At 37.2% G+C, this 14,390-nt stretch overlaps 1 protein-coding gene across 3 annotated transcripts in view; it reads right to left on the reverse strand.

Annotated features, from left to right (window-relative positions):
• The window catches only part of LOC127938493 (calcipressin-2), a 66,975-nt gene that overhangs the window by 4,583 nt on the left and 48,002 nt on the right, over positions 1-14,390 (reverse strand). For all 3 annotated transcript variants that reach the window (XM_052535143.1, XM_052535144.1, XM_052535145.1), the window contains 2 exons: positions 10,230-10,403; positions 9,386-9,557 (listed from right to left, as the gene is read on the reverse strand). In XM_052535143.1, the coding sequence (XP_052391103.1) occupies positions 9,386-9,557; positions 10,230-10,403 (346 nt within the window). The remainder of the gene's footprint in view (positions 1-9,385; positions 9,558-10,229; positions 10,404-14,390) is intronic.

Here is a 14,390-nt window from a genome sequence, read left to right on the forward strand (position 1 = left end):
ACACTTATTATAACTATAATGTATGGCAGAAGAGCACTTCAACCTTGGGGCAGTAATATCATCACTCCTGAAAACTCCTCACATTGGTGAAGTGTTCTTCCATCATACATTACAGTCATCATTTTTATCAGCTTAGGAAATCGCCACTGTTTATTTTGTGTCAACATACTTACTCGTGTAACTACTCATGTAATCGTCTTTAAATAGGGAAAACATGGAAGTGTTTAGTAGCTTCTAAATTCATCCGTTTGGATCCTAAGGAAAGTATGGTGCTAAGCTAAACACTAGCATAGTTGCGTCACGCGCTACAGAGATCATAGATAGTAAAAGAAATGGACACAGCGACCCCATTGGAACTAATTTGAGAAAAGTGAAGCCGATTTTTAGCGTATTTTAGCACTTCCGTTTCTGACGCGCAGACTCAAACTAAGCTTGACGACGTCAGCAACCTGTCTGACAGATGTAAATCTTCTAAGTGGCTGTGCGTGCAAACTGCCATCGTTAATCTTGCAGAGACGGCGAGCTTGAGCGGGGAGTTCTTTGGCGTGAGTGAGCAGGAGTAAGTATTCTGATTAATTATTTTGTATAGTATTTTAAAATTTAACCCCAGTACGCCATATTAAGTTAATTGCCTGCGAGCTTCTCCTCCTGTCTGTACGGTAACGCGACAGAGAGTCGAGTGGTTATGACGCAATTGTTAGCCTATTTTTACAAAAACTGTTTCTACCGGGCCATAATGTAACATAGAAGGTAATGGAGCCCTTTATACATTGTCGTGTATCTTTAGAAATAAATAATGGACAAACGGAGTCTTTAAACGCCTCAGATGTATTCGCCGTCAAAGTGACGCCAAAATGAATGGGAGTCAATGGGATGCTAATGCAAGTGAAGTTCTGCTACAGGATGGTGGCACTTCGTGGTCGACTTCCTTCCCGCCTGACAGAGATGAGTGCACGCACTGAGATGGGAGAAGTAACGTTACGTATAACTCATCTAAGTTGAGGTAAGAACATAGTGGAAAAAGGTGGCGTTTTCCTTTAAATTGTATTTATTTCTACTATGTCTATTTCTAATATAAGTTGAATTTTCAGCAGCCATTCTTCTTCTTCTTATTTTTTCTTATTATTATCAATGTTAAAAATTATTATTATTGTGAAAACCATGATGCATTTTTTCATGATTTTTGATGAATAGAAACGGCATATGAAATACAAGTCTTCAAAAACTTTTTGAACAGTGTGGGTATATGCTGTTCATTATTATATTGGTGTGTATAAATGAAAATGTTATAATATAGCTACACAGAATACATTTTTACAGTATTTTTGCAATAAACTTAAAAAAAATATATTTTTATTTGACCATTGCCATACTGCACAACATCCTACATGGAATAAAATATGATTATCCAATTCCCATGGTATTATAAAAAATAATTTTGTATTTTCATCTTAAAACCAAATGCTAGCATTGTCATTTTGTTTCCATATCTAACTTTCAGTCTGCAATATTATGCATGCATTTTCCAACATAATACTTTGAATGGAATGCAGCATTATTGTTAGTATTGCAGGGGAAAATACTGTTGTACTAATTTCTCCTGCAATACTAACAATCAGGCCTAGAGGGCACTCTCTCTCCAGAGCTCAATGGGAGAAGAGTGAAGATATTTTAGGCTGTCTATAATTGTGGTTTAGCCAAAGAAAACCTGCAATGATCCATAGCATTACAAGCTTTAAACTTATACACAGAATCCATTAGGGAATGGTGCTCTGTATCCAGTGCTGAAAATCCTTGTAACACTACGAGAATATAAACCTAGAAATCCATAGACCCTGTCAGTAAGAAAGGGGTTTCCAGACTTAAGGTAATTAAAACTAGAACTGCACACATTCACAAGAGATAATCTGCTTTTCTACATCTCTCCATCCTTGCTGCACGAGGGCCAGATGAGAGTAAATATTTGTAAAGTGCTGGACGAATACACAGTGTTTGTTTGCAGGATGAAACAAAGCCGGCAGCAAAATCAGAGTTTACCACTGTGCCTTTGGGCGGCATGAGTATGCAGTGCATTGTGGTCACCCATAGGATCTAACACACTCTAAAGACCCTCTTATCTCAATTTTTTTCTGGAAATCTTTGGCTTACACTCCCTGGCCTAGTCCAGTTTTTTCCTTACCTTTTTATCCGGCGTGCTCATATTTTCTTGCACACAAGCAAACACGCGCATCCAAACTTTTTATCTTCCCACTGTTTTGACCTAATTCCTCTATCGGTTACGCAGCTTATGTTTTATTCATGCAAAACGCATTCGTTCAAACAATTCCTCAGCTATGTTCCTACAAATTTACAATCCCTCGCATTCCTCTTCTCCTGCATAGCCTCCTGAGGGCTCAGCCTCTCCCCGAGACCTGGGCATGACGTCAATGCTGCATACTGACGTGAAGGGTCAGACAGCCGAAGAGAGAAAGAGCCAGCAATCAAGCTCATTAACACAGAAATTAAACTTTAAGATCTTCCTAGACCATAAGAAACCTTACGAGAGGATAAAAAACATAAGGTTGTGTGGTAATGTTGCAGAGCCATCTTAAATAAATCAGCAGAAATGAGTCTTTATTAAAACAGCAGTGATTTCATTGGCATGCAGAGCACATCTCCCCAGCTCTATCCTCCAATTCAAGGGCGCCGCTCATCCAGAGACATGTGTGTGTGCATGACAGCCATGCGCCACTGAAGACCCAACAGCTGAGAAGGAGAGAGGTGGGGAGTGAGTGTGGCCGTGAAAGGCCAGATGGATTTCGTCCGGTTAGTGTAGATTCAGTGGGCCGGCGCAGGGAAACAGTGTGGGGTATTTTTAGAGCATTCTTTCGAAAGGGGGGCAAATCACTTCACTTCCCTTCATCCTTTTAAAGTCCTCCTCTCCAAAAACACAAATGACAGTTTCTGCATTCCTTAGCAACCGTCCCAAAAATAAACCCACTCTTCTGATTGAAAAAAAAACAACAAAAAAATCCTTTATGGCAAGAAAAAATTAACCCTTTACGGCAAGAATGTCATAGAAGCAGGAGCGTAAAAGCAAAAAGATCCAATCTGATAAGCCCAGCTGCAGACTGAATAACAGCCAGTGAATGGATAATGACTCACGCAAATTACCGTGTATTTGGTGTCAGCCATCTGCCAATGTGTTTGAAAATACCCTCAAATAAATAGTAAAAAGTGAGGAGCTATGCTGTACAGGACTTTGATCCATTGATATTATGCATGTTTCAAACCTCAACAGTCGCACTATAACCTTTAAGAGAGGCTGGGTTTCCACAAATTTTTAATGAGCACTGTGAATGTTTTTTTATTTTTTAAATGTACCTTTAGCTTTTCATAGAGGCAGTATGCTCAAAGGCACACGTTTGTATCATATTTATCCATGAAGAATGAATACTAGTTGCAGTTGCTAACAGAAATAATAGTTTTACTGCATTTATTAATGCTGTTTAATGTTACTTTCTACGTGATTCATTTTTAAAATGTTTAAATTTTGAGTTGTATAAATTTGCACCATTTAATGATTATAAACAAACATGAATTAACATTGAACATACACTCCCATTTAAAAGTTTGAGGTTTGTAATATTTTTAATGTTTTTTAAAAAAGACCCCTCTTATGCATTAAAATTTTTCCAGCATTTTCTGATGAATAGAAATTTCAAAAGAACAGCGTTTATTTGACATTGAAGTCTTATAACATTATAAATGTCGTTACTGTCACTTTGGATCAAAGAAATGCATCCTTGCTGAATAAAAGTCATTTCTTTCAAAAAAAATAAAACTCATTCTGAACCAAAACCTTTGAACAGTAGTTCAGAAAAATGTACCACAGTAAATGTTGTCAAAGTGTTTTATTCATTGTTAGCTGTATTGTATTGTATTGTATTGTATTTTTTAAATTACAACTCTAATCATTTCTGGAGTGTTCTTGAAAGCATAAAATTAATATTTTTGAAATTATTTCTGTTGCCTTATAGCTCATGATAGTCTGGAGTGAAGGTTTGGAGCTGTTTGTGTTTCCATAGAGCCATCTGTCATGGTGCAATCAGTGTTGTCCTGACATCATTTTAATGTGCTTCTAGGGTGACTAGTCACAAGGCAATTACGCCACAGGTGACTGTCTCAAAATTGTACATCAGAACTGAAACGTACTTTTGGGTTCAAGTATTTTTAGGTGACAGTGGGAAACTTGGCCCTTAATTTGAAGAAACTGTTGTGCTTGACAGTTCTCAACACATTTCTGCAAAAAAAAAGAGACATATAGCAGACAGTTTGAGCTTTGTGATCAGTGTAAGTATCATGTGTAAGCTCTCTTTATGTCCCAGATCAGGTTCACAGGTGTTCCTTCCCATAGGTCGTTGTGAAGCTATAAGAACCCTCTCTGGGCCCTGCACACCACACATGCTTGGCTCCAGGTCTGCTATCTAAGCATCCACAGATGCAGCAGGAATATTTCATTAAGTGCTTTTGCTTTCTCAGGGTGAGGCGGCTGGGTATGTGCCCTTGTAAACAGAGCAGGGAACAACAAAAGCTCTTTGCTTTAATGAGCTGGAGTGTGTACGTATATTGTTGTACTGTACAATTTCAGTGCGAGCCATGTGGAAACGCGGCCTCTCTGACACAAATGTGTGTATGGAAACACACACTTAACAATGGAAAAAAGCTTCCATCATTATTGCCATCCGACAGCAGTCTAACGCAGTCGAGGTGCCTGATCTGAAAGGGCTGTTTGTTTAGCTTGCCACATGGTTTCACTTGAGTGCTGTTGATTGCTCACTAGTTTGTACCATCTCCTCTGTTCCCTAATTGCCTTAAATTGCTATTAACATGCACCAGCTTTGTGACTGAAGCGGCAAAACTGTTCTTGTATCACAACTCTTATACAATCAGTTTAGTTTAGTAAAACTAAAATATGTTAATTGCCAGGTGTTTTTATATTGGTGACTATTGTGAACTTTTGCATTAGATTGGAATTAAGTTTCTTCTCCATTTAGAAATATTATAACATTTATCTGTCCTTTCCCAGTGCATCTACTGCAGACATGAGGCCTTGTTTAACTCAGTTCACTGTTGCTCTATCTTCATTTAGATTCCTCTGTCAGGTAATTAAGTGGTAATCAATAGCAATAATGTACTGTTCTCTAAATTCATGCTTAATTGTAATAGCTTAAGGATTTAAAGCATAGGATTAATTGTTAAATGTGTCTCAAGGTGACAGCTTGATCTCTGGAGTGTGATCTCCCGTCCTGTAATTGAGTTCATACATACACTCAGGCTACATCCACACGAAGCCAGAGCTTTTCCTGTCCTATCTTTTTTTCCTCGTCTCAAGAAATATCTGCTTCCACACGAAAGCACAAAACCGATGCAAACGATGTAGTATACATGCCAGACCAGTATGTAGCGCTGTAATTCTGCTACAGAGACACACTAAAAAAGACATAAACCTTACACGCGGTATACAAACTAAAATGGAACAATACATTTATTAATCTGTGTTAATGCTAGTTCATAAAAAGACAATCGTTCAGTATTTGTTCATGTTTTTGCTACTCTGTATGACATAGCGGTGTCTGACTAGGGGTGAGATGTGGGCTGATGATGTCATCGTTTCAGAAAATATACGGATTCGCTGTCCACATGAAAACGCAAGGGCGTCATTTTCAGACTTATCCACTCTGAGACCCGGTTTTAAAAAAATCTTGATTTCGCTCTCCCAAAACGCTGGATCCGTCTGGACGAAATGCCTATATGATACAAAATTTATGCATATACAGCTAAAAGCGTCTCTGTGTGGACAGGGCCTCAATTTTTTTATCGTCAGACCATTTATGTTCGCTATTGATTTCATTTTACAAATACGACGGAATCTAATGTGACAAGTAAATGTTGTTTAGTGTAGTTATTAGTCAAAAAAATCAACAAATTTGAATTTCTTTATATTTTCTAGCATTGGTATTCTGTCATGTAGTGTCCTTAAAATTCATTCCTACTAAGCAAACGAAAGAGGGGTTGTCATTAGCACAAAAGTAATCACAAACAAAGCATTTTATCAGCATTATGCAATAAGCAGAAATGATCAAATAAACAAATAGAAAACCATTCTTTCTTAGACCAGTCTGTGGCTTTTCATCTCACCCTAAACATGTAACACTCCTGACTGGCTGACCTCAGAACAGGCTGTGAAACCACCAGAGAAGTGAAGTGGTTTCAGTGTCCCGCTCTGGGATTATTCAACTCTGAATGACTCTTATACAACCTCCCAGCAGCCAGTGATACAAATCTAGCACTATTATGTACGTATATATATATATATCATATCACTGTGATGTAAAACAGCATGATATGCAAGCTAGGCTACTTTTTTCCATTGAGCGTGTTGCGGTATGGTGGGCTAAATCAAGCATTAATCGAGCTAAATACAACAAATTATGGCTTTGCTGTTTAGCACGAACAGTCAGTCCCTGCTAAAGCCATTCAGATATAAATATGTAAAATATTATGTTGATGAATCTGATTGTAGTGTTTACATGAATGCTAAATAAAGTGATAGGGTTGATTTGAGTGTTTATATGTCACAAGCTTCAAATCGGATTTAATTTTTTTTTACATGCACAGACTGCACAATATAGAGTTTCTCACTGTTTGCACATAATAACCACTCTCCTACATGGTTTCTTTACTGTTTTTAACAGCAGAATTAAACCGCTGTGCCATGCTACTCATATTTATCACGCAAAAAAAAGCCCCTCCCCACACCAGAAATGGTTTGCCTATGGATGAGTATCCAAAACAAGGTTGTCCTGCTCCACTTCACATTTGCAGAGTGAAAGGAGAATTTTATAATGAAAGGACACGCATTTATACAACACTTTTTTCATAAGGAAGAGCCACTTGTTCCAGGCGTCATACGTCATTACGTTATTTCTATGTCATTGCACATGCGCAGTCCTTTCAGTTTTGTGGTTCAATCCAATCAAGTGTTTACATGCAATCTCAATAATATTAGAAGAGGAATAAACCACCCCCTTCAATGTGATCGAAATTTAATTCCAATCAAGCTCAATCACATCTATTAAGGTGTTTACATGAAGGCTTTTCAGTCCGACTGAGCTGTCCATCCGACTACAGATGGATTATTTGGTTGCATGTAAACGTAGACATTGTCTTGTCAGTTGCCTTCGTGTTACAATTCAGGAAGATTGTTGGTTTACTGCTTGAGGCTCCTGAAGGTTTTTTTTTGTGTGCTATAAGGGTTGTCAAACATATGAATTAATATAAGTAATAATTCAATAATAATTTAATTAATTTACATTTTATTTATATTCAAATTAATTCAATTAATAATTTAAGTATATAAAAAACGAATTCAATAATACACACACACAAAAAAATAACAAATTAAATCACAAAATTAAGCTTAGTTTTAATTAAAAGTACTTTTTCAATTATTTAAATTTATTCATATGCTTGACAACAATACATAATTGTATTTTTGATGCAAATTTGCAACTATTTATATACTAAAATTGTAGATCAATAAGCGGTTTTGATTTCTATTTTACTAAGGGAGAAGTGAAATATATATATATTTTTTCAAGTAAACCTGGGAATTTCTTAAGGAATAACTATCTGTATTGGTCCAGATGATATGTGACCTGAACTTAATACAATTTGTTGTCTACTCATTGTCCTAGATCTGGTTGTACCATCTGCATGTTAGCCGTGCATCTCACAGAGACTCTTTTTACAGCTGTAAAAGCTTTTAACTATGTAAAGTATTTGTCTGAACAACAGAGTAAGCATTGTACCGCTCTGATAAGCTATGGCTCATTTGTTCACGCGTCACTATTACATAAATAATAAATAATATAGGTCAAACCATCTGAATTATGCTTAAACATTCTTCATACTTAATTAGAGAGAGCCAGACAGAGAGAGATTTAGAATTTAGCAGGATGTTTTCACGGGATTTCGAAATTGATCCCTTGGGGGTTTGATGGCTGAGAGTCCATAATGCCAAGCCGTTGCATAATTCAAATGTTCCTGCTCCATAATCCCCAAACGCCTTTTACACTGTCAGCTAAAAATAGACCAAACAAACAGAGGGTGACATTCAATATTGACCTTGTTCCATAAGTGATGTACTGCCAACCAGAGTATTTAGGCCTGGCTTCCCTGTGGCTGAGTACTGTCATATACTCACGTGCTCGACATGCTCTAAAGCTGCTCGATTGCAAAATGAGGCAAGATGGACTGATTGTGCTGAGCAGTTGTTTAGATGGGAATACAAGACGATGATGGGTCTACCAGGACACCAGATGGATCAGTGAGTGATATAATACTGACAAATTTAGACACATTACGAGAAACCGCATGGCACTCTTATAGGTAAAAAAATCTCTCAGATAGATTGTTTAGTCTAAACCAGCTGTGAAAGTAACTGACAATTAAAGTGTGTTTGGCTTGAGTTTGTAAAAATCCAGTCCCGCAGATAAAGGCTGATGGATTCAGAGCATTTATTCATGATGGTTATATCATGAAATTATCATCTGCTACCATTGTACCACCACAGTGTTTTTTTTTTTTGTAAGTGTAAAGTAGTGGTGGACATTGGAAATACAAGGACAAAGATGATTTATGGCTAACCTAACTACAGGGTTACATAACATTATGGAAGAACTGTCATCATCTGTAATTTAATAGAAGATGCTATAAAAAAAAACCTTACAGAAAATTAATGGTAGTCCATTAACTGGGAACTGGAGATGCCCAGAACCACTGAAAAGGTCACCCAGCAGTGCTTTGTAATGTGCTTATTTACTCCAAGATGGCTGAGGTATTCCCATGAGAGCCAGGGCACTCGCAGGCCCACTGTATGAAAGTGTGTGTGGTCCATAACAAACATAGCCCCAGTCTGCACTGTCAAACACCCAGATAAACAGAAGCATCTACACGGCAGCTTTAATCAAAACACATTGCAGCTCCAGAAGCACTTACTACAGTAACCGCTCATCAGGGCACAGTGGGAGTCGCTTATACACACACACACACACACACACACACACACCCATGAAGGTCAGCTGAAGAAGAGTGGGCATTGATTAGGAGAAGAATGATGGACATAATCACCTGCACTGCAGTGAAGAGGACAATGGCGAACCGAGTGAGTAATGAATGTGCTTGATTTGAGAGGAAAAGGATTTGTAGCATGCTATGTGATGTGCCACCATGAAAGCCTGAACTTCAGAGTTCCGGTGTGTGTGAGACCTTTCATACCAGTGCATGATGAACTGGGATAATGGCAAAGTTTGAGAGAAAAGACTGGTGAGTTGTAACTGACCTGGGCCAAGCTTGGCAACTGCATAAAGCAGGTCATAGTTAATAACTGGTGTGGCCTCGTCAATCTGTTGCCAGCCAACTGGAGGTGAGCCAGGAGGCGAGATGAGGAACTGTTTGGAAGGCTGGGGAGGAGCCAGGTGCAAATTGTCTCCATCGGATGCTGGGTTCTGCACCTGAGAGCCAGAGATAGGGTTAGTCCAGGATGCAGTCAAACAAAGACCTAACTGAAACTATCTACAGTATCTATCTATCTATCTATCTATCTATCTATCTGACCACTCTGGTCAGCGGCTAATACCAACTATCAGAATGCATTTACTTCAGAGCTGTCTGCTCCAGCCAGTGGATTCTGCCTTACTAGAGTTGTCTAATCCTGATTATGAGTTCATTTCCTGCTTACTGAGAATGTTTAGAGACCCTGACATGATTTATGGAAAGATTACGCTAAAAATGATGTATGATCAAATGCTAACTGCACTGTGACTGTCAGTGTATAAAGGACTCCCTAATGTCTCAGTATCTTTCTTTTGTCCTATAGTTCATTCTATCAAAACTCTAGTAATTTTTGATTCCATGTGGTGCAGAGAAATTACACACTTTGAGCAGCATAGTATTGAAATATACTTGTTTAATCAACTCCGATTCAGATCTAATCAGGCGGAAACATGCTATTACTTGACAAACGCTTACGTTTGTATGTTAACCTGTTGTTGTGCATGTCACTTCTAAATGTACTTTTTTCTGAACTATACCCTGCTTAGGAATACAAAGATTACATAAACTGAGTATTTCCAATAGGGTCCTTGCACTGCAGTGCTCGGGCCTTAATAAAATTAACTTCTCACCTGGGCAAAATAGAGTTTAAGTTTCTTTCCTCTGAAAGGTGTCTCGTGCAGCTCTATTCTAGCACTGGCTGCTGCTTTGGGGTTACTAAAATTGATTCGTACACGTCGGAAGCTCTTAAACTGCTGGAACGTCACACCCTCATCATACGCGAGAAAGAGCGCCTCGAACATTTCCTGAAAGACACAAAATAAACAAGGTAAATTAACAAGGGACAAATATTTCAGTTGTGTCCTGGCAAATGTCAAAGCATGAATAATTCACATGTCTTCACAGAGGACAAAGAAAAATGGTCTACCATCCATCCAATAAGTCTACTTAATATTCATTTTCTGTGCAGGAGAGGAACTGATGAATGCAATTTTTTTTGTAGCTCATGTCTGTCAATTCAGTAAAACAGTCCTGCTGAGTCTGGGTTACCCATGGCCCTCTCAGCCTCGTGTGTAAAAGAGAGGACTTTCCCAAATCAAATGTATTTACCTTAAAAACACATACCTTGAAATCAATATAATTCACTTTGGATTAATGTGGCCAGATACATAAATTTAAATGATTTTTTATATTTATTTACTCGCCCTCACGTTTACTAAAGTAAGTTTCTTGCTTTATTTAAAACAAATATATCTATATAATATATCTTAATTTAAATATATCTATATATAAAATGTTCTTCAAAATGAAGAACACAAAAGAAAGTTATAGATTTAGAACAAAATAAGAGTAAACATAAAACATAAAGCTTGTTTTTGTAGTGATATAATAGCTTCTTATTAATTTTCATTGCTTTAAAAGAGCCCTCTGGAGATTGGAATTGTAACCTTAGAGGTGAGATGTTTAATTTCTGTCACTGGCAGTAAAATTGCAAACAAACAAATAAATAAATAAGTTTGTATTTTAAAGCAGGTTTCACAAACCCCTTCTGTCTTAATGAATGATTTTGAATGGGATAGAAAAAAGTACTTTACATAGCATATTAAATGCATAAAAGCACACTTATGAAAAACTACTTCAGAGTAGCATCTGAGACAGGATTGCTGGAATAGAAACAGCTTAGACTAATTTGCACCCCCCCCCCCCCCCAAAAAAAAAGCCCCTCATCAAATGTGTGTAGGCTATCACATTCCTGATTTGATTGTTCAGCTCGAGGTATTTGAGGTGAGTGAGGTATTTAATTACATTATTTTCAGAGACCTGTTAAAACGGCTAATGTCTCAGTGTAGGGTTTGCTTTGCCTTTTAAAGGCATAAGCTCTTGGAAATGAGGCCAATGTGTACACCAAAAATAGGTATTCAACATGAAACCCTCAAATATGCCCTTAAATTCTAGCCAACTGCTGGTAAAACACTTCAATATGACGACCAACACTAATCTAAAATGGGAAACACCTAACGCAGGATCCATAGGACATTATGTGAGGTCTAAGTGATGTGCTTTATAATCGCTGTCACATACAGTAAACTGTGGATGATATGATAGAGAAGTTAAAGATGATACAGAAATTAAGATTTGTGACCAGAAAGTTCCTAGTCTGATGTACTTGAAGGTTGCCCTATAAGTAACGAGTCTCAAACTACCAGCAAATACTAAGTTGACACTTCAAATGCAAATAGTTTATACAAAATAAATATCTAGCCTTCAATTCATTTTCTTGTTCCATGCTACTTGTAATGCATATTTTTAATTATGCATATATATATATATATATATATATATATATATATATATATATATATATATATATATATATATATATATATACACACACACACATACATACATATAGCTGCCTGATTTACAAGGAGCAGCTGTATAACTGTGAAGTTAAAATATATGGTTGTAAAAGCACCTGTATTTGTTGAGGCTTTGCAACCTTTTTGCAAGCTTGCTAACTTTGAAGACTGCTGCTTTAAAGGAGGCATCTTCTGATAAGTTTACAGTTGCTTTTGATAAAAACATCTATAAATTACTCAGAGGATTTGCTTAATGCTTCACAGTACACAGAATCTAAAGTTGTCACTTTTAGCATCAGGGAATAGTGAATGTGCTCGATATGTCCAGAGACGGGGGAAGATGAAAGATTAGAGCCACTCACAGGTACTCTCCTGCAGAGAAAGATGAGCCAGTTTTCTTCCACAGCATCAATGCGCCAAACACCTTGTATTCTGTCACAATCTGTGAGAAACATCCAGCATATTCCTTCATCTGAGAGCCAAGAGACAGCGTCCCTAGAGATGACAGCTGTGGATATGTCGTGTCCACCTTGTGTCAGGATGTGAGGTGTGTATCAGCAGTGACAGCTGGGCTCATTCTGAATGACTCCGCAATGACAGGTGACACCAGATCAGTCCATGAGAGAGTTGCAGTTCATATGTGCACATTTTCTATACTCCAGGTTTCTGACTCAGCACTTCCCTGAAGTTCTACAAGATGTCAAATGTGTCCAGAGCTAATTATAGAACAAGAACTTGATGGCGCGTGAAATGCTGATCAAAGCACATTCATCTGATCCACTGCACCTTGAAATGAGATCATTTCCTACCATCACCGTACTGATGGTCATTGGATGCTGGTGTCCTTATAGAAATCTAAACGGTCTTAATTATCCTCCCTTGGTCATCCAGTTTCATGCTGGACTTTCCAGCAAGATAGTCAGACATTTTCCCAATTTTTGTTGTGAGAAATGGCTTTGCATATGAGCTGAATCTGAGCTGAAGGACATTCAGGTTCGTTCACAATTTAGACCAGGTTTATTTCTCTTTATTTCAGGTTTAAGTATCGTTTAGTGTTTGCCCATGCTGTCCAATGCCCACAGTGTGAGCTTACTAGAGCAGATGCGTTTATTCACTGATGAGTCACGTGACACTAAACAGCACTGTGAGATCCAGTGTGAAACACCTGAATTCAGCAAATCGATTATTTAAAGTAGTTTAAAGCCAGATAAAACAGCACTAATAAACAGGAGAAACACTGTGCACAAGGATAGTGAGAAGGCTTTTCAATCTACAAATCACCATCATTTACCATGGATTTACTGTAACACTAACTGCACCATGGTATTGTGGCAGAAATGTGGCATTCATATGGAATTTTATTAGATTATTAATGTGGTCATGAATTAAAGGAGTAATTAAGTATAATTAAAGTATTTTTTGTGATTAAGCTATAGCACTTGTGCATTCATACTAAATGTATTTACACTGCTGTTTTTCATACAAATACCTAGAAACCATATAGTTACATTTTTAGTATGATATTGAGGCGCTATGTGTGTGCTTTTATCATGACCTAAATATATGCTACTATGGAAGACCAGTGGATAATTTTAATAAAACTGTCAGAAAAATGAAATTTCACTGTCTAAAAATGAGGTTGTTACAAGAAAAGTTAAAACATGTTGCACAATTTAAAATGTTATTTAAAATATGTTATTCTTGTCCTTAGCACAAACAGTGCAGGATGAGGTATAAGATGAAGTTTAACATTTATAGTTAGAGGTTTGATCAAATCATCCTATGTATAAGCCATAATAAAAGTGATGTTTTCATTAGCAGACACCATAAATATACAACATCTGAACCACAGCCAAGGAATGTATTTGAAAATAAACCCTAATGGAAACATTGAAGTGATGAGCATCACTTTCTGCTTTGAATATTTGAGGCCTACCCTGTATTATACAAATTAATAAACAAATAAATTAATATCTTAAATAGGCATAAGGTGATGGAGGTAAATATAGCTGAAGTATTATTGTACTTTATTGCCATGGGTTACATGGTGTTGTTCCTTTTTGAGAGCCTTCAGCAGACATTTCAAAACTGTAGTGGAAAAAAATCACATTCCTTTACAAATATGGACACCAAGATGAAGGTAGGAGGATTGAGGGCTATTTTCAGTGGAATATTTTGCCACTGGCTTTCTAAAAATATTACTTTATCTAATCACAATAGGATCTGTGGAATGATAGACTTAAAAATGTCCTAAGAATTGTATTAACACCAGAACTTTGAAGGATAGGTTAGTAGTTTTTCCATTCACAGTACATTAATCACACACACACACACACACACACACACACACATATGGAGCCTATACAACTGGACATTATCAAATCGACAGGTCTGTTCTTCATTTACCAGCCCCTTGAAACACATCATTTAAAA

This window comes from Carassius gibelio, chromosome A20 (assembly GCF_023724105.1).
Source record: "Carassius gibelio isolate Cgi1373 ecotype wild population from Czech Republic chromosome A20, carGib1.2-hapl.c, whole genome shotgun sequence".
Lineage (NCBI taxonomy): Eukaryota > Metazoa > Chordata > Actinopteri > Cypriniformes > Cyprinidae > Carassius > Carassius gibelio.